Source organism: Eretmochelys imbricata, chromosome 9 (genome assembly GCF_965152235.1).
Source record: "Eretmochelys imbricata isolate rEreImb1 chromosome 9, rEreImb1.hap1, whole genome shotgun sequence".
Taxonomy (NCBI): Eukaryota; Metazoa; Chordata; order Testudines; family Cheloniidae; genus Eretmochelys; species Eretmochelys imbricata.
The window spans coordinates 77,096,023-77,116,314 of record NC_135580.1 but is presented as its reverse complement, the minus strand read 5'-3'; the positions used below and the strand labels follow the sequence as shown (position 1 = coordinate 77,116,314).

Below are 20,292 nucleotides of genomic sequence, written 5' to 3'. Positions count from 1 at the left end.
CACTAGAGGCTGAATCAAGAGTCCTCCCAATTTACTGTACAGCTCTGTTTCTACTTCATAGGTTAGTAAGTTAGATTAACTACATAGTGGAAAATTCATTGAAATAACTTGATGCACCAATCAAATGCACATACCTGCTCATGTGCTGCATCAGAATTACGTTTAATTGTTTTACACCTGAAGTAGCAGAATAGCCCTCTGGGGCAGGATTTAGTTAAAACAGCTGTAATGTGTATTCCTTCTTGATTCCCAAGGCAGAGCAAGGACAGACAGCAGTGAATCTGGCTTCGGCGCACATTTGATCCTGTATTAAGGTAGTCTAGGATAGAGAATGATATAAATCAAAGGAATTTAATAAAAATGCTTTAGGGGAGATGTGTAAAGATTTGAATTTTGATTCAAGGTGATAATTTCAAAAATGTGTAATTATCCTATAGAGGAGAAGAGCTTGGGGACTGAAAGAGTACTCAACCACCTGCCAGCTCAGATTGGAAGAGGAATGCATGCTAATTGGGACAGAAATACTACCAACAATATACTTTGTCTGCTTTTACACCTTCTGCCCACCCTCCTAAGACATGTACCTTTTCATAAAATAGTTTAAACCAAATTTCTGCTTTAAAAATACTACAGTCTAGTTTTTAATTTTCTTATGACTCAAAATACAAGAGCAGGCAAAGGAACATGGGGGAGAGAATGAGAGAACTCTAGTATTTCATAAAAGTAGTCAGCTCTGAGTTCTGTGTACTAACTTGTACAAGGAGTGGTGATTGTCTAACTTCCATTTCAGATAGAGACAAGAAATGAACTTTTGCGCCACCTAATGAAAGAAAAAAACCTGCATGTTCCATCAAACTACTCAGGAGAGGCAGTGTGATCAGTTGTAGGTAGATACCACAGCAGCTCCGATTCTAGGCATCCTTGTTGTTAACTGCTAGGCAGTGGTATGTACTTAGGACATACCAAAGAGGGGAGGCCTTTCCTACTTTGTGCTCACCAAAAATAATGACATTATTTCATTTTGCACCATAACATTTGTCAAAGTTCCTTCCCCACTCTGAACTCTGGGGTACAGATGTGGGGACTCGCATGAAAGACCCCCTAAGCTTATTTTTACCAGTTTAGGTTAAAAACTTTCCCAAGGCATAAACTTTGCCTTGTTCTTGAACAGTATGCTGCCACCACCAAGTGATTTAGACAAAGAACAGGGAAAGGACCACTTGGAGTTCCTATTTCCCCAAAATATCCCCCCAGTCCCTTACACCCCCTTTCCCGGGGAGGCTTGAGAATTAACAAGATGAGCACAAACCAGCCTTGGATTTTTAAGACCCAAAAAACCCAGTCAGATTCTTAAAAATCAGAACTTTATTAGAAGAACAAAAAAAGACAAGAGAACAACTCTGTAAGATCAGAATGGAAGATAATCTTACAGGCAGTCAGATTCAAAACATAGAGAATCCCTCTAGGCAAAACCTTAAGTTACAAAAAGACACAAAAACAGGAATACACATTTCCTCCAGCACAGTGAATTTACAAGCCAAAACAAAGAAAACACATTTTCTAGCTAGATTACTTACTAACTTTACAGGAGTTGGAGGGCTTGCATCCTTGATCTGTTCTCGGCAAAGGTATCACACAGACAGACAAAAGCCATAGTTAGGTTCCCTTGTACATATGCATTATTCTGGTTTTTACTTATTCCTTTTTTATTTTGATGCAACCACTGCCTCATCCAATGTGCAGGCTGGACAGTGCCCAGGGAATGAGACAACTGTTCAATATTGGTATCCTCATCATGCTGCTAGTAGCCCCTGCCTTGTTTACTGCACATCTTCCAAAGCCTGTGACTAATACTAAGTTATTCATTGCCTCCATCTTTGTTCTAAAGCACTTATTACAATAGTGTCTGAATGCCTGGAAAACATTTATGAATTTATCTCCAGTGCAGTATTAGAGAGCATTATTATCCCTATTTTACAGATGGGGAAACTAAGGGGAAAAAAGACTTCTCTTAGGCCACACAGTGAATCAGTGGTAGAGCAAGGATTAGAACTCAGGCCAGCTTGATTCCCAACCCACTGCTCCTTCCTGTAGACCACACTACCTTACTGGAAGAGTTGTTGAGTATCCATAGCTCCTATTGACTTGACTTGTAATTGTGTGTGTGTTTCGTTTTTCTGTATATCAGGCCTCCAGATGTCTCAAGTTGGACACCCAGAAAATGAGGGATATGCAACTAACTAGCAGCCACATGCCAGACTTTTGGTTTAAGTGACTTATTCAGGATCACATAGGAAGACTGTGGATGGAATTTAGTTTGTTTGGCATTCACCTACCTTAATCACAAGATCATCTCCTCTCTCCCTCCAGTCCCCTACCTTATTCACTGCACACCCTTCAACTTCTGCAACAAATGAAGCAGGAACCTACAATCAGCCTCATTCATCGCACAATTCTGATTCATCCCCAGAGCCCATCCAGCTTGTGCACTGAATGAGACATAGGTCCTGTGGGAAAAAATAGAGCTGGTAAAAAAGTTTATGACAGAAGTTGTCTGCCAGAAAATACTGATTTGATGAAATTGAAACATTTCACAGAATTTTAATCAAAATTTTCATAGGAAATTATCTAAATGTTTCATTTTGACTTTCATGTTATAATTTTATCAAGTAAACGTTTTGACCTTATTGAAACACACTATTTTCAGAATATTTTGTTTCACAAAAAATACTGAGATTTTGACTTTGTCCTGATTTGGGACAAAACCAAATTCTGAAATCTTAATTTCCCTCAGATTGGAAATTTTGAAGTTCAGTCACCTCTACATATGCACAAAGAGACTGAATTAAGGTTCAACGGGCAATGTAATTTCCTATGTTTTAAAAAACATAAACACAAGTTATATTATGTACAACTGTAACAACAACCACACACATACACACACAATCTTGGGGGGTATAAATCTAGATGAGCCCTTAGCAGGTCTTGAGCTATAGGACTAACTACATTAGCAGGCATCAGGAGAAGGCTGTTATTATGGGGGGAAGTGGCCCATTTAAGTTCAGGGGTACTTGGAGAGCCCAGCCAGTGCTCTCTGTTCTCTTATCCCTAAGAGATCAAAGGAGCTTCTTCTCCATGCAGTGCCCCAGACTGTGGGTGGGCTATTTGGATCATGTTCTTCAAGCCTATATTTTTTTCCAAATGTACTCTAGTCAACCAGGCCTGCCTTTCCAGAAGGCTATAGCTGCAAATCTAGAGCACCCAAATTTCATGCTCAGTGCATTTCCCCTATATGAACGCAATACAATAGGATTTCCAAGCAGGCAGATGAACTGGATCTTTAGGATAGAAGGTTCATCTCCATGTTTGTCTGAGGATTCTTGCTCCAGGATAATAGATTCCGTCTCTCCTCTCCAGTCTACGTTACAGAACAGCCTTGTAGAATGTTTAGTACTAATTAAAAATATTTAAATACACCTCAAGGAATCTGTTAGATAAGGGAACTGCTTCCTTCATGTTCAATTTCTCTCTTCGTATGGTAAGCCCTGCTGAACCCACCTTGTTCTACCCAACAAGAGCTAGCGCAATCACCTGATAAAAAGGCCAACCATTGGTCGCTTTCTGTCATCAGGTCCAGATTGTCTCACACCATGACATCACATTCTGGGCTGAATCACAAAATCTGAGCTAGCTGTTTGATCATGCTTTTAGCTTATCTCTCACCAGCTCCAACATGGCTGACTGCTGGAATAGAATGTGAGAACGTGATCCTGACTCTTCCTTTTTCTCACTCACTAGGAAGCTACCTGTTGCTCTCTTATGGGAGGGTACAGGGAAGCCAACTCAGAGCTTTTTTGTGCAATGCTCAGTAGGCAGAGGGTCTAACACACTATTTTGTGTTTTTCAGGTAAAAAGGCTGGTCCTCCAGGGCCCAATGGTCCTCAAGGGCCACCAGGACCTCCTGGACCCCAGGGTCCCCCAGGAATCCCAGGGATCCCTGGAATTCCAGGCACAACTGTAATGGGACCACCTGGTCCTCCTGGTCCTCCTGGCCCCCAGGGACCACCTGGGCTGCAGGGCCCTTCAGGTAGGTGTTTATTTCAATCCTAACTGGACAGATGCTTTGCAGACCACAGTGATGAGGGGAAATACCATGGTGATGAGTGGCATAAAAACTGAATAGAACATACCCAGAGACCTCTCCTTCAGTTCTAACTTGAGGCAGTGGGGCTGCATTGTTATAACAGCATAAGAAGGTTCATTTTCTAAGCACCATGTACAATCTCTCAGCAGGACACAGACTCTAGTACTCGTAACTAGAACTGGAGAGGGAGAAAAAAGAGGTTAAAAACCCTCTTTGTCCTTACCAGCTCAGCTGGACAGGTTAGAGACGGGCTACTATGTCTGCGCCAGCTAGCCTAACTAGCGCTGCTCCACTAACTAGTACTGTGCAGTGCATAGATAAGCCTGGCCTTTCACAGACAAATAAGATCTGATCCCTGCCCCAAAGAACTTAGACTAAGTTTCCAAATAACACAGTGAGTGATAACAAACAGCGAAGGCAAGAGGATCATGTGGTTGTTCTGGTTTGCTATAGGTGCCATACTGTTCACATTTGTTCTATTTGCAAGAAAAAGATGCTACTTAAATTCCCCATCCATAGTCATTTCACTGGGTGAGAGAAACAGTGAACTAGCAGGAGCTGGTATCCTGACATGACCTGCTACGGGACTAGCACTCTGGCTAAACAGAGCAGCCAAAGGAAACTAGGTTAATATCTACGTATAGCTGTGTGTTATCAGTTACTACTTCTTTGAGAAGAAGCATTGTCTAGGGGTTGAAGCATGGGACTGAAAAACTGGGTACTGTTACTTCAATTCCCTGTAAGGTCTTAAGTCATTTCCTTTCTCTTTGCCTCAGTTTCTCAATTTCTAAAATGGGTGTTATACTTGTCTACCTCGCACAGGCCGCTGAGGCTTCATTTTTGTCTGTAAAGCACTTTGCAGATTTCTAAGCATTCTCTCTGAAGATGTCAAAATATTTGTTCCCATTAATCTCCAGTGAACTGAATTTCATTGGTACTGAAGTCTACAATTAGCTGTAACTCCCTATGTATGTATTGTCAGATGGATTGGTTTGAGGCTGCCCTGCTTGTAATCTTGGTCAACAAGCTAACCTGTCTTAATCCACATATCTGATGTGGTAAACCATTAGGAAGGACATGACTGGATCAGAAAAGCTGCTGAGACACTTGTTAGGTTTGTCTCAAAGTAGTCACAAGCAGCAAATCTGTTTGCCTTTCACCTGGTTCACATGAAAATATTTTTTCCTGCACTTCCCATTTTCACGTCACACTCCATATATATTGTTTTAATTCATCTTCTTAGATAACAGGACACTGAAACTTCCTTCCTGAAGACAGGCAAGGTTTATTACCCTTTCCCTCATGGGGCTTTCAGAGAAAACTGTCTGGCTTTCAGTCAATATACCAGGAGTGGCCAAAATGCAGCTTATAGGCAACTTGCAATCCTTAGTTCTATAGTGCAGTCCACAGCTACCCTTATTTTTATTAAAGAGATCTGTGTCACAAAGATAACAGGTCCCATTGTGTGGTCTGGCTCTCAGAATGAGCTGGAGCATTGCAGTATGGAACCCGTAGTCTTTGGAGGATGTACCTCCATAATCAAGATGAGGGTTGCTGCAATTTGTTCTATTTAATGAAAACAGGTTGAATAAAGTTTGGGGACTCCTAATGTGTCAGTTAAAATTGCAAACCAAGAAGAAAGATGGAATGCAGCATTTCCAGTTTAGAGACCTGCTAATTGTTAAGCTCAATGTCACTCATTGTGTTTCTTCTTTCCCACCTAAGATCTGGTCCTATGAGGAAAACCCCTGTTTTTTACTCAGTAGGCAGGAGATTTGTTACATCTGGTTTTGCAGAAGTTTCTCAAGTGCCATCATGATTTTGTGGATATTATATTTTGCAGGTGCGACAGACAAAGCTGGCTCCAGGGAGACACAGGTTGGTTGACTCTGTCTTAGGGGGAAATGTCAGTTGAGTTGGCTAGATATTTTATTTTATTTTTTTTTATTTTACAAGGGAACATTTTCTAAACGTCCATTTTGTGGTAACTTTCCTATATAAACGAACATCTTGTGCTAAATGGTTGTTACACTCACATAAATGCCAAAAGAAATTACCAGAATCACCTTTACTATTGGAAATGGCAGAGGAAGCACTGGATTTGCTGCTTACTGAAGTTTGCTACCTTTTCTCATCTTCTTAAAATACCTTAAAAAATTCTCGGCATTGGTTTATTCTAGCCCACTTCATCATTTACAGAAAACATTCCTGATGTACAAGGAGTTTCAAATGGAAAAGCTAAAGACTTTATGAATTATACTCTTTAAATACAAATGAATGCACTCAAATCCACATTGACACAAAGAAAATAATAATAAGTCCTCTTGTCTAGTTGAGCCCTGTTTTGTTTTGAGAAGGTGACCACAGCATCTGCCCAGCCAGCAATATTCTGGAGGTTTGCAATGACTACTTTGAACTTTATGTCCTGATCATCAGTTCCACAGAGAGATAAATAAGGTTATTTAGTAGAATAAATCAGTGCATCTGGATAATTTTAACTTGCTGTACTCTTATTTGCAGCCAGCTGTGGTTCATCTCCAGGGCCAAGGGTCAGCAATTCAAGTAAAGAATGGTAAGAATGACAAGAGATTGTCAACCACTAAAAGGGTCCCACCCTGCACCCTCAATTTCATAGCTGGGCTTTCTATGCAATATACCACATAGTATTAGACACTAGTTCAGCTCATGGTCTTCTCAATATGGTCCTCTGTTAGCCTCCCTAAGTGACAGTAAGACTTTCTGCTGCCCCCAGTCTCATCAATCCAACTGTCTTTTATGCCTCATCCATCCTTTTCTCCACTATCCTAAAACACACAAGTCTCTCCAAATAATTCTCTGTCCCAGTCCATCCTCTTCCCACTTGCTGACCTCCAAATAGATTATCTGCCTCCTCAAACCAACTGAACCCATTCTCCCCTCCACAGAACAACGAGTCCTCTTCCCCAATCTATCTTCTGCCCTCCCTTCAGTCCTGAATGTGTCCTATGCCTACCTCCATTTTTCAGCAATCCATCCTCTGTCCACTAGTACCCTACTCCATTCTGTAGCTCCCAGTCCATCAATACATTCTCTGTCCCTATCAATTCTCTGTTCCCTTCCCAAAGTTTCCAGTCAATGGACTTTTCTACTCTTCTAACCCCCTAGACTCCAAATCAAATCTCTACTCACACTCTTCACTTTCTCCTCAGCCTCCCCAAATCTCTGACCTCCAATCTATCAAGCACATCAATCCAGCTCCATTTATCCTAAGTACCCACCCCTCAGCCAGTTGATCCTCCCATCCAACTAGTTGATGTTCTTTTCTTCCCCCAAACTTATTAAATCTTTTTTCATAAAATCACCTCACAAATTGACCCTTTCTCCCTCTACTCATTCTCAGCAAATTTGACCTTGTGTTCTCCTCTGCTGGTAAAATTGATCCTCTATGTGTTGCTGTTCCCTCCAGTAATTTTGATCTTGCAGTAAAATTGAGCTTATGCTCTCTTCCCCCATCAAAACTGATCTTATGTCCCTCTCCAATTTACATAAAGGTTTCTTTTCTCTCTGCCCATAGGAGGGTCACAAGATTCATCAGATGCCTCCTTTCTCCCCGTGGTTCAACTCCTGTGGTTATGTTGGAAGGGGAGAAATTCTGTGAGAAGTGCTCCCCTGCCTGGACCCAAGCCAAGTCACTGGAACATTTATCATATTTCCTATGTAGTATCCCAAGACACTCATAAGAACATAAGAATGTCCATCCTGGGTCAGACGAATGGTCCATCTAGCCCAATATCCTGTCTTCCAACAATGGCTAGTGCCAGATGCTTCAGAGGCAGTGAACAGAACAGGGCAATTTATTGAGTGATCCATCCCCTGTCATCCAATTCCAGCTTCTAGCAATCAGAGGCTTAGGGATACCCAGACTATGGGGTGTATCTCTGACCATCTTGGCTAATAGCCATTGATGAACCTATCATCCATGAATTTATCTAAGTCTGTTTTGAACCCAGTTATACTTTTGGCCTTCACAACATGCCCTGGCAATAAATTCCACAGGTTGACTGTGCATTGTGTAAAGAAATACTTCCTTTTGTTTGTTTTAAACCTGCTGCCTATTAACTTCATTGGGTGACCCAAGTTCTTGTGTTATGAGAAAAAGTAAATAATATTTCCTTATTTACTTTCTCCACACCAGTCTTGATTTTATAGACCTCTATCATATTCCCTCTCAGTCATTTCTTTTCCAGGATGATTAATCCCAGTCATTTTAATCTGTTCCATACCCCTAATGGTTTTTGTTGCCTTTCTCTGTATTTTTTCCAATTCTAATATCTCTTTTGAAATGAGGCAACTAGAACTTCATGCAGTATTCAAGGCATGAGCGTACCATGGATTTATAGATTATGATATTTTCTGTGTTTCCTTTTCCTAGCGGTTCCTGAAATTTTGTTAGGTTTTTTGACTGCTGCTGCACATTGAGTAAATACTTTCAGAGCGCAGTCCACAATTACTCCAAGATCTTTCTTGAGTGGTAACAGCTAATTTAGACCCCATCATTTTGTATGTATAGTTGGGATTATGTTTTCTGGTGTGCATTACTTTGCATTTATCAACACTGAATTTCATCTGGCGTTTTGTTGCCCAGTTACCCGGTTTTGTGAGATCCCTTTGTAACTCTTTGCAGTCTGCTTTGAATTTAACTATCTTGAGTAATTTTGTATCATCTGCAAATTTTGCCACCTCACTGTTTACCCCTTTTTCCAGCTCATCTGTGACTGTGTTGTACAGCACTGGTCCCAGTACAGATCTTTGGGAGTCCCCGCTATTTACCTCTCTCCACTGTGAAAACTGAACATTTAATCCTATGTTTTGTTTCCTGTCTGTTAACCTGTTACTGGTCTATGAAAGCACCTTCCCTCTTCTCCCATGACTCCTTACTTGGCTTAAGAGCCTTTGGTGAGGGACCTTGTCAAAGGCTTTCTGAAAGTCCAGGTACACCATATCCACTGGATCGCCCTTGTCCACATGTTTGTTGACACCATCAAAGAATTCTATTGATCTATAAGGCATGATTTCCCAAAGGCCGTGTTGTTGACTCTTCCCCAACAAATCGCGTTCATCCATGTGCCTGATAATTCTGTTCTTTATTGTAGTTTAAACTAGTTTGCCTGGTACTAAATTTAGACTTCCTGGCCTGCAATTGCCAGGATCACCTCTGGAGCCTTTAAAAAAAAATCAGCATGACATTAGCAGTCTGCCAGTCATCTCGTACAGAGATTAATTTAAGCAGGGCCAACTGAGGAGACACAGAGCAGCTACAGCTCAGCATGCTCTCCATTCACACACAGGAGGCTGCTGTAGAGTGCTCCGAGGGCTGCAGGAGAAGGAGTGAGGAGGGAGGGGGGAAGTGGGTGCCCCTTACTGCCTCGTAGCTAATATAGCAATGTTTATAGTTAAGGCTGCCCCATGCTATCCATTGAAAGAGCGTATTTTCATTTCTTTATAACATTGCCAAACTTTAACCATTGGTGCTAAAATTTCTCATGCCAAGTGTCTATCTCAGGCTGAATTTTTTCTGAAGTTTCAGAGAAATGTTACAGCTATTTCTGATAATTATATTATGGGAAAACACATTGTTTTGCCTGTGGTGGTGGTTTTCTTTTTTTAATGTTTACAACTTTCACTGAGAGGTTCCTGCTTTCAAGCAGGGATGTGAAATATGGCAAGCGGGTCACCCACTGGTTGAGAGAGATCCCCTTTGGTGCATCCAAATTTCACCAAATTATAAGCCTTTGAAAATTACTGTTTGCACATTCTCAGTAGAAGTATGTACATTTGGCAGTAAAATTCTCTGAACATTCCATCTGTACTGAGCATGCTCCATCACCATAGAGCTCCATGGCAACCACAGTGAGCATGTTCCATTCCCACAGAACTTATGAATAAGAATTATCCTGCAATTGTTCCTCCCATCTTCAGGAGGCTAATGTGCCTGGCACCAAAAGTGAGAGCAAAGTAGACTCACTGCTGCATTCTCAAAGGTTCCCCCGCTGCCACCCAAGCAACCTTGAGGAGAAGGAAGAAACACCCTGACTTGAATGTAGACAGGAGAAGAGGGGAAAGGCAGGTTTGGTGGGGAGGGGATAGGAGCAGAGATAAACTGGGACAAAAGAATTAGGCATGGGAGAACTGGGTGGAACCATCTATAACCACTAGAACACATTCCCCCACAGAGCCTGTAAATCAAAACCGTATTTGTGGATGCCAGCAATCCCCTGCTGGCAGCAAATAGCTGTGAAAAGAACCAGCAAAGTGTGTGTCTCATCCCACTCTAGCGGCTGGCTCATGTAGAGGATAACAGCCTACTACTACTACCAATTACTCCATTAGGTCTAGTGGTAGAGGTCTGTGTTGTGGATCTAAAGGTTCCAGCCTCATTAAAGACTCAAGTGTTAGTCAGTATAGTACCATATGATGAAATTTTTGTTTTTATTTTTATTATTTTAAATCTAGAAAAGTACATACAAAGAAAACCGTGTTAAAAGAATGTTAAGGTTGCAAATTCAAGCATTCAAAAGTTACGAAATGCCAGAATCAAGGTTGCCTGTGCAAACTTAATTTGACCCCCTTGTGCATATGCATTTATGAGACAGCCTTTAGTTACAGGATCACATACTGTTCTTCCCACATGACCTCATTTCATTCAGTGCATAGGATGTACCTCCTCTGGGATGAATCAGGGTTATGTAGTGAATTAGGCTGTTATCTGTAGGACTTTGCCTCATTTGTTGAAGAAGTTGGAAATTCTGCAAGGAATGAGGCAGGGGGTTGCAGGAAGAGATAAGATGGGCTCATGGTAAAGGCAGTTGAATGCTGCCCTGCAGAATAGAATTCTACCTGTCTCTGCCACAGAGTTCCTATGTGATGCTAAGTAAGTCACTTATACCAAACTTCTTACAGGAGGCCATTAATTGTGTGTTCCGTTATTCTCCAGGTGCCCAACATGAGACACCTGGAGCCTGAGTTACAGAAGTGCAGAATTCTCAGAACTGCAGTTGAAGTCAATGGGAGCTGTTCTTTGAATACATAAAGTGCTATGTAAATGTGAAGTACTCTGAAAAATCAGGCCTTAGATGTCTCAAGTTGGGGACCCAAAATTAGTGGACATTTGACAATTTTGGCTTTATTCTCTCTGTGCCTCAGTTTCCTCCCTCTAAAATGGGGATAATAATAGCACCTCTCCTCATAGGAGTGTTGTCAGAATAAATTCATTAATGTTTGTGAAGCGCTCAGATTATGGTGAGCGTTCCACAGACACACCCAGGAGGAAATAATCATTCTGCATTCAGTCCAGACTATGAATGGTGTGCAGTAAATGAGGCCTAGGGCCATATACTGAAAAGAAATATTGAATATCTACCATTCAGTGAGCACCATCCACCTGTTACACTGAATGAGGCAGGGTGCTTGTGCAAGAAATAGTATAACATGAAATTAAAGACAGTATCATAAGGCTGACACAGAAGGGGGCTGAATTAATCTACTGGCATCCTTAATTCTGGCATTTCCTATCTTTGAGTGCTTGACTTTGAAACTTTAGTATTCTTTTAATATATTTATTTTATATGTAAGATATCTGTAATTGTGTTTGTGTTGCTACTGCGCTTTTCATTCTGACGGGTACTGAGTGACTGCCATTTTCTCATACTGAGATCTTTCAGGTGGAGTGCTCAATGACTGGTCTCGCATCATTATGAACCCCAAGGTGTTTAAGCTGCATGCACGCAGTGGGGAGCTGGAGGTATTGGTGGACGGCACATACTTCATCTATAGTCAGGTAGAAGTGAGTACGGTCCTAGGCCTAACTCCTATTCCTGTATTCCAAATGAAAAGCCTTGCATGAACCACAAGGGGGCTCCAGAGAGCCAGCAAAGGCCAGGAACTTGTATTTACTCTGAACCATTTCATGTTCTAGGATGTGAGTAGAGGAAGAGGACGTTAAATTTCGGGGAGTGCAAGGTCATGTATTATACCGTAATACAAGCTATAAGGCATTAGTTACTGAGCCTACGTGCAGACTCAATACAAAATTCCATATGCCATGAATCCTGCTGTTTTTTTCTCCATACATTCTATTGTGCGGTTACTCACATTCCAAGTCAGTACTGAACAACAAGCCCAGAAGGAAGCTAGAGGTCACTTTGCTGCTGGAGGTGCTGTCTTTTAAGAGAGAGATAAAACCAAAGTCCTGACTACTCATGACCATTTAAGATCCCATGTCACCGTTTATAAATGTAGGACTGTTAACCCTGGTGTCATGGCCAAATTCCAAGTTAGGTAATTCCATTCTCCCTCCCAAATTCCTCTTGTGGTTTTAAATGGATACAATACTCTTCCAAAATCATTGTGTAGCATGGCTGTGTGCTGTAAAACAGCCGCTGGAGTTCACTCCAGAGATGGGTGCAGTGTATGTATGTAGTCTGTAAAGGGCTTTGGAATCCTCCAGGATGCAAAGTGCTGTGTAAATAGATGATGGTGATGATGATTATACAGTACACTTCTTAACATGGCATCTCCCAGAGAACTGTTTCCTCCACCCAAGTGTTATTCAGGAGAAGGATTGTTTAATTGGGATGTCTCAATATCCTGATAACCCCATGTCCTGGAGCTTCTGAACTCCACAGGAAATGAGGCAGCTGCAGAGCTTCTAAACTTCATCCAGTCCCTCCATAGTGTCTCCATTGACCTCTGCAGAGAAAAGCTGTATCGACACTGAAACAAATTTTAGAAACTCTGCAGTTGGCAAAAGGGCTTCCGTGAGGCTCCATAATTAAAATAGCTTTACTCCAGATTTATAGTATCAGCTGCATCTTCGTATGACTTGTCTGTGTGTAAGTAACAGTTCCAAGGGAGGCAGTGCAGACTCCAAACATGAGTTAATCAGAGTCTCTTCCATGGAGCTGTGCACCAATATATAGGCTGCAAATTGGAGTAAAATTGTTCCCTTAAACTCACGCTGACAATTGCTGGCAACAGCATTTCAGCGCTGAAGACTTTGTCCTGTGAAATCTGTTAAGGAAAAAGTAGAGCTAACTTTTCTTTGTTTGGGACAATATGCTAGCAGTGCGGTGGAGGTGAGCTTCTGTTGGGCAGTGTCTGTGCAGTGATGAGATTTCCTTTTAGCCATGCATCAGCAGGATGGGATTCAACTCAGTGAAAGTCCACAGACTATGGAAACCTAACAAATACCCATTGCCTCCAGGATGACTGGCTTCCTCTCATCAGATGCATGAGCACTGCCATTGTCCTCTGAGATTACCACTCCCCATACAGACTTCTACCATACGTCCTTCAGTTCTTCAGTATCAATGTTTTAAAGGGTGTGGAACATCTTTTGCAGGAAAATAAAACAAGGTTAAAACATAAATGTCCTGAATCAGTAACAGAATCGCTGGGTGGATTTAAAAATAGCAGATCTATTAATATTATACTTTCAATCCAAGTATTTTAAGATCATTTCCCCTTTCATTTACCTGCCCAGGCCTGAGTTCAAGAGTCTGTTTACCCCTTATAATAGCAGATGACTTTGAAAGCACCTCAGATAGTTCATCCTAGAGCATTATTAATGGCAGGCTACAGGGGACTCTGAGATCCTGAAAGCTAGACTTGGCAGCTAGGTGAAGGAGGACCTGAGCTTAAAATAGGCTCTTTTAAAAGGAGAAGCTATTTGTAATGGTTAAGTCTGGTTGTAGTTTTCTGTTAGTGGCATATTTTAAATATGTTTTATTTTACAGCAGCACTTGAGTTCCCTTTTTAATAAAGAGAGAGCTGTGCTGGTCCCTGTCCGGATTCCCACCTAGATCTTTGCTTCTGGGGGAATTGCCTCCATTCACAAATACTTCCATGCTTGCTCACCCTCATGTTTTGTGTTTGTAGGATATGGCATATAAAGGTCTTGTTTGTGCTGCTTGCTAAGAGTGAGCCAGCCCACTGTAGATGTAGGTATAGAGGGACTATGGAAGTGATCCGTGTTTAACTGAGGAAAGATGCACATGCATGAGCACATTTGCAGCAAGAAGTGGGTGGTTTCCTGGGGCACAAACACACCTCTGCCTTCTCCGTAACACCATTTCTTCCTCCTGCTTCATAGGTGTACTACATAAACTTCACAGATTTTGCCAGCTATGAGGTGGTGGTGGATGAAAAGCCATTCCTACAGTGCACCCGGAGTATTGAGACAGGCAAGACCAACTTCAACACCTGTTACACAGCTGGGGTCTCTCTCCTCAAAGCCAGGCAGAAGATTGCAGTGAAAATGGTCCATGCTGACATCTCCATCAACATGAGCAAGCACACAACTTTCTTTGGGGCCATACGGCTAGGAGATGCACCAACATCTTAGATGAACTTGGCATATACATGGAGTCTCCCAGAACTGCACAGTGCTGCTTTTCAAAAGAATATGAGGGGGTTCTATCATACAGCCACAAAGAAAACTGATCCAGAGCTATTTATTTCTTTATGTGGATACAGGAAGAGCAAGGTCACCTGTGATTTGCATAGAGACTTGTATTAGAAAGGCAGTTGAGAAAGCATTGTGAGGAAGAAAGGCTCGCATGTCCTTTCTTGCCTCAGTGTTTCAAGTATTACTGCACTGATATTCTGCTCTGTGGTCCTCACCCAAGATTTGTGGTAGGAATGATATGGGTTTCCTGCTTTTATGTTGCACTAGCTATAGCATCCATGGCAGCAGCAGCAGAAGGCGAGAAAAGACAGGCTTTCTGAGGAGTTGTTCTCTCTAGGGACTCATACACTGCTGCCTTTGCACACTTAGGGCAAGAAACCTATGGGTTTTCTCCACCTGTGAGGGAGAGTTCTAAATTAGGGCAATGGTGTTGCAATGTGAAAGGTGAGAATGATCCCTGCTCAGTGATATTTACATTCATCCTCTGGACTGTAAGAATAAGTAGGTTGAGGGCTTGGAAGCAGGCTGCAAATGCAATGAGCATTTGATGAGCATTAAAACATAGTCACAAAATAAAATGAGACCACGTAAAACAAACTCTCAGCATTTTGCAAGCCCAGCATTGAAATGCTCTAGGCAGCTATGACCACAAGATGTTTCATTGCCACTGGTACTTTAAGCTCCTGCCACGTGCCCAGAGGTTTAAGTTGCTCTAATGGGCACTTCCTGGAAGTGGTGGTGTTGCAACAGCCACTTGTGATTTTACAAAACTAACATGTTGCATACGAGGAAATATTTACACAGGCTTCATAGTGCAGCATGCTGCAAACACGACTACCCACATACACACTCTGCAGCACCCAGGGTATTTTTAAGATTAACATATCCAAGCAAACAGGGAAATCTTTTCTGTGTTATTTGCATTATGTGCTGGGTTTTAGGAGCTTTATTCTTTTTCTACACTAGTGAAGAATCTTTCGTTTCTTGTCTGCCCTTCTCTATCAGAAAGACAGTGTAATAAGTAGTGGTTAACTATTTTCCAACAAGGCCTGTACTGAAAACTTTGGTCCAACACATACACACCCTTCCCACTTCTCTTTTCTCTGGACTCAACTGATTCTAGTCCAAATATACCTTTTAGGCACTAATGGAAAAACTCAAAGACTATGTTTCTTCAGGCTTTCTGAGCAGCTCTTTCCTACTATTTCCATTTGATTGGTGAGATCTAAATCCAAGACCTGTACTTGAATTGGAGAAGTGGAAAGAGCTTTATTCACTCCTCTGTATCATACCCTTTTAAAAAAAAAACTGGCCATCTTTGAACAGAGCTTTTCCCAAAAATACAGATTATATATGGGAGGGTGATATCTCAGTCAATATATTAAAATAAAAATGAATTTCTGGAGTTTGGAAGAAAATCCTAAACAGATGGCCTGGTGCTACCTTCCTCTTTACCAATAAGGACTACTTGACAGTGATAACCTATTGGCTTTTGAAAATGACCCTCTATCAGCACTACAAAGGCAGTAATTGGATTGGCCAACTAAGATTCCAACCTATACTCTTCAGCCCGGAGTACCCTTAGCTTTCCTATTCTTCCCCATTCATAATGAGCGATGTCATTGTATAAGGAGAAAAGCACCTTCCAAGGCTGCCATTCCTATGAGAGAGATGCATCATAGGGGGAACTAGCCTTTGACTTCAGGCATCACTACTCATTGGAGGGGTATAGTTATGCCATAAGTGCACAAATTCCCTGTTGTTCTTTTCTTCATATGATCTGCCTCCTTTCCAGCCTCAACATGTTGGATTAGCATGAGCATTAGGATATTTAACTAGTTTTCAGTGGTTTGTTTCCCTCAGAATGAATTAGAAAGACATATTCTTCTGCTAACAAAGAAGTTGGGAAGTGTGTGTGATGGGAACCTCTGTTAACCAACTCATTAACAATAATACTTTCGAATACAGTCTACTTAAACGACAAGACTAGGGACAAGCAAAAGTTGTGAAATGACAGGGAAGGGGATGACGGAGTTAGTTAAGCTCTTATGTCCCATTCTGCTAGGCCCCATGATTCCCAGCTGAATGATATGGCTTCCACTACGCAGCAATATTCCATCTGTGCAACGGCAGAGCACTCACTGTGGGGAGCACCATGTGTCTCTGTCTAACATTCCTCCTAGCATGTACATAGAACAGCAATGAAGGACTCCGGAAGGAACAGAATAGCACCTTCCTCATCAGCTTTAATTTCTTGTATGTTCAGTTAGTGAAATGCACCTTTTCTGATTTTTCATTAGATCAAATGATGGATTCAGTGTAACTTGAGTTCCATGGCATCGAGCACAGGAGGCTGGGGAGCAAATGACCTGAAGAACTCTAATAGTATGTTGAGGGCCAAATTCATCACTGGCATAAGTGAATTTAACTCCATTGTCTTCACTGCTGGCATGAGAGTGTGAATTGGGCCATAAAGAGCCTTTTTATAAATGAAAACCCAATGGCTCCTCTAGCAGCAAAATCTCATTAATGGAGTATTAGACCACATTATTAAAATGACTAACTTATTGTAAGTTCATCTAGGTCAGGCGTGGGCAAACTACGGCCCAATCTGTGAGCTGTTTTAAGCCAGCTCGCAAGCTCCCGCTGGGGAGCTGGTTCGGGGCTGCACCATGCGGCTCCTGGAAGCCCTGGCATGGCCCTGCTCTAAGTTCATGGTCAGGTTCCGCTCCATGCCTAGGAGCCAGAGAAGGGACATGCCACTGCTTCTGTGAGCCACTTGAGGGTAAGCCCTGCTCAGAGCCTGCACCCCAAGCCTCTTCCCATGCCCCGACCTCCTGCCCCCAGCCCTGATCCACCTCCCGCTCTCCAAACCCCTCAATCCCAGCACGGAGTACCCTCCTGCACCCCAAACCCCTCATCCCCAGCCCCACCCCAGAACCCACACCCCCAACTGGAGCCCTCCCCCCCTCCCACACCCTAACCCCAATTTTGTGAGCATTCATGGCTCGCCATACAATTTCTATTCCCCGATATGGCCCTCAGGCCAAAAAGTTTGCCCACCCCTAACCTAGGTTATAGCATGGCTTCTTTCTGAGACATCTCAGGGCCCCTGTTTAATTTTCTGGTGGTGCAAAGGAAGTTGAGCAGAAGAGGTGTGAGACCAGATTCTAGTAGTCACCAGGGGCGAAAAGAGGCACTGTGAGAGAGTTTAACGAGATACTAGGGAAAATAGGGGCTTGCTTCAGTCATCCACTGTGATGTCTTCCAGTCTGACACGCGTTGCTAATCGGGTTGAGACAAGGGAGTGCTTCAGTAATGGACAAATGTCGAGCATATCGGGAATTCTGGTGTGTGTTTGTGGTGCTGTGTTCTGCAAATGCAGCCCCTGCTGCCTTCCTGTTTTTGTCTCAGCCCTTTCTCTTTGAGTAGCAATCTACTTCCTCCACCCTCACCAGTGGGCCTTAACTGTTGTTTTATTGCTAGCTGTGCCCCAGTTGCAGAAAAGTAGCAAATGGTTACTGATTTACAATATACAGTTTTAAACCCCCCAAAACTCTTTCTGTGGAGACAGTTTTTAGAGAAACTGGAAATGCTGCTACAGTCAGGCCATTGTTAAAAGAAGCAAATATCTGCAGTAGATGCCTTTAGTTGTGAGCTGTCTACCTTGGAATGATTGACCTGCTGCCTTTGCTATTCCCAAGTGCCCTTCTTACACAGATAAGCAGGTTGCCTTCTTAACCTATTGAGGACTTAAATAGCCCTGCTCCTACTGACAAATCATGCCTGGTCATCACTGGACTGCGATGTTCCTCTTAAAGAACACTAGACATTAAAATGCAGTGATGGAAGAGTGCCAGCATTTGTGTTTAGATAAGTATTCTGAATTGAACAAATGAAGCTGGATGGATCAATTGTTCTCACAATCATGGGAGCCATCACAGGTCGGGAGATCCCCTTCATCTCAGCAATTCTGCCCTTTTATCCCTCTTGGGAGAGACAGTGAAGAGAATTAGTCCTGAGCTTCCCGAGTTGTCCAGCTACTTATTGGTCTTTCCAGTTTTAGTGCCCCTTCTGCCCCGAAACAGAATCCTGTTGCTGTTCTCCAGCTCACAGCAGCCTTGCCACAAGTTTCTAGAGCAAAGAAAAGCAAGTGTGTATTTTATGGTAGTCTAAAGGTCACCCCACTGAACTGAGGATTTATCCACAAGTGCTGTGTTCAGGCTACACATCTCACTGAGATGCTTTTGAATCGGTTTGGAATGCAGAAATGCTGCAAATAAGTATGAATGCAGGCTTAACGCCACTTGCTGCGTACAGAAGCTCACTCACTGTTGAAACAAATAGCAGTGTAGTACGTTTCATTATTCTGTGCCTCCATCTCTTCCAGCTGTCTCTTCTGAGAGCAGACTGTGTCTGCAGGGAGCATTAGGAACAAAACCTTTGGTGACTTGGAATAAGCAGTGTCAACCATCTAGTTTTTGAAGGCTGAACTTCAGTCCATCATGCAGCAAGGTCCCTCCCCCCTTTCTTTTTATTACCCCCATCATCCTGCAGATAAGTGTTTCTGGCTCCTGGATTGTACACTCTACCCACTTGAGTTTGCAATAGGAAGCAATCATGTATTTTGTTGTTGTTGTTGCGTATCTTTACAAATACCTACAAGATGAGGTTTATGTGTCATTTCCTTTAATTGAGTCAACAGTTTATGAATCATTGCTTCCAGTAAACCTCCACTCGGGCTCGTTAATGAAAATAGTATGGCAAAGGAGTTTTGGTCACAGATACAGCAACTCCGAGCCCGTCTTACTGTTGTATGAGCTGCACAGTGACCTAGTGATGCTGCGTTGTGAGTCAGCATCTTCATTCAAGACACTATCTGTATATAAAATATACATACTGTATATAAACTGGGATGTAAGTTTATGTAAATTGTCAGTATTTTCTTTGCAAATAAAGCTTTTTCCTGATTTGACCTAGTTCAGTCCCGGCTGAAACATTTCTTTTTTCCTCTTTAGAACCTTCTGTCTGCTAGCAGTTTGTGTTGCCAGTTCTCACAATTTTATGATGAGTCTCCCCATAGCTGGTATTTTTCTTACAGCCCCAGCTACTGGGATGGAGATTGCATGAGAATCACAGCTTTTAGTTAAAAATGAAAGTTTCTGGTATTTATGGTTGCAGAGAAAATATTGAAAATGTGAACTGAGTGCACCCTAAGTGCTCAGAAGAGAAAAGAACCCCCAGATTTATATTTTTAAATCTCATGACTTTTAAGCAATCTTATCGTTTTGGGGGCCTGCCTTATGATTTTTGCATGCTAGGGCTCCCTTGTGCTGCATTGTTTTAATGGTATAGAACCCTGACCTCTTCAGCATTGTTCAGTAATGGCCAGGGGTCTCCTTTCTTGGATTCATGTGGAGCCAGAAGACACTGTACTCAGGACGGATTCTAGGGTCAGGCGAGCAGGTGCTTCCTTCCAGGGCACAGTACTGCTATTCCACTTGGCTTTTTGTTTTCCTCAGCTCTGATTGGCTGGCCATTTTTGCTTGCTGATTGGCCACTCGGGGCAGGAGGGCACCAAAAATGTTTTCTGCCCTGGCTGCCAAAATGGCTAGGGCCAGTCTTGACTGTAATCACCCCGTGGAGAGTGACTAGCAAGAAGGGAGCCAGCCTGAGAGAGAAGCAGAACTGGCCCATTACAGAT

The 20,292-nt window shown here is 42.4% G+C and overlaps 1 protein-coding gene across 1 annotated transcript in view; it reads left to right on the top strand.

Moving 5' to 3' along the window:
* Nucleotides 1-14,525, top strand: part of EDA (ectodysplasin A) — a 186,628-nt gene extending 172,103 nt beyond the window's left edge. Inside the window, exons 4-8 of the mRNA XM_077827034.1 lie at nt 3,908-4,087; nt 5,988-6,022; nt 6,665-6,716; nt 11,836-11,966; nt 14,274-14,525. Coding sequence (XP_077683160.1) covers nt 3,908-4,087; nt 5,988-6,022; nt 6,665-6,716; nt 11,836-11,966; nt 14,274-14,525 — 650 coding nt within the window. The remainder of the gene's footprint in view (nt 1-3,907; nt 4,088-5,987; nt 6,023-6,664; nt 6,717-11,835; nt 11,967-14,273) is intronic.
* The last annotated feature ends 5,767 nt before the right edge of the window (nt 14,526-20,292 follow it).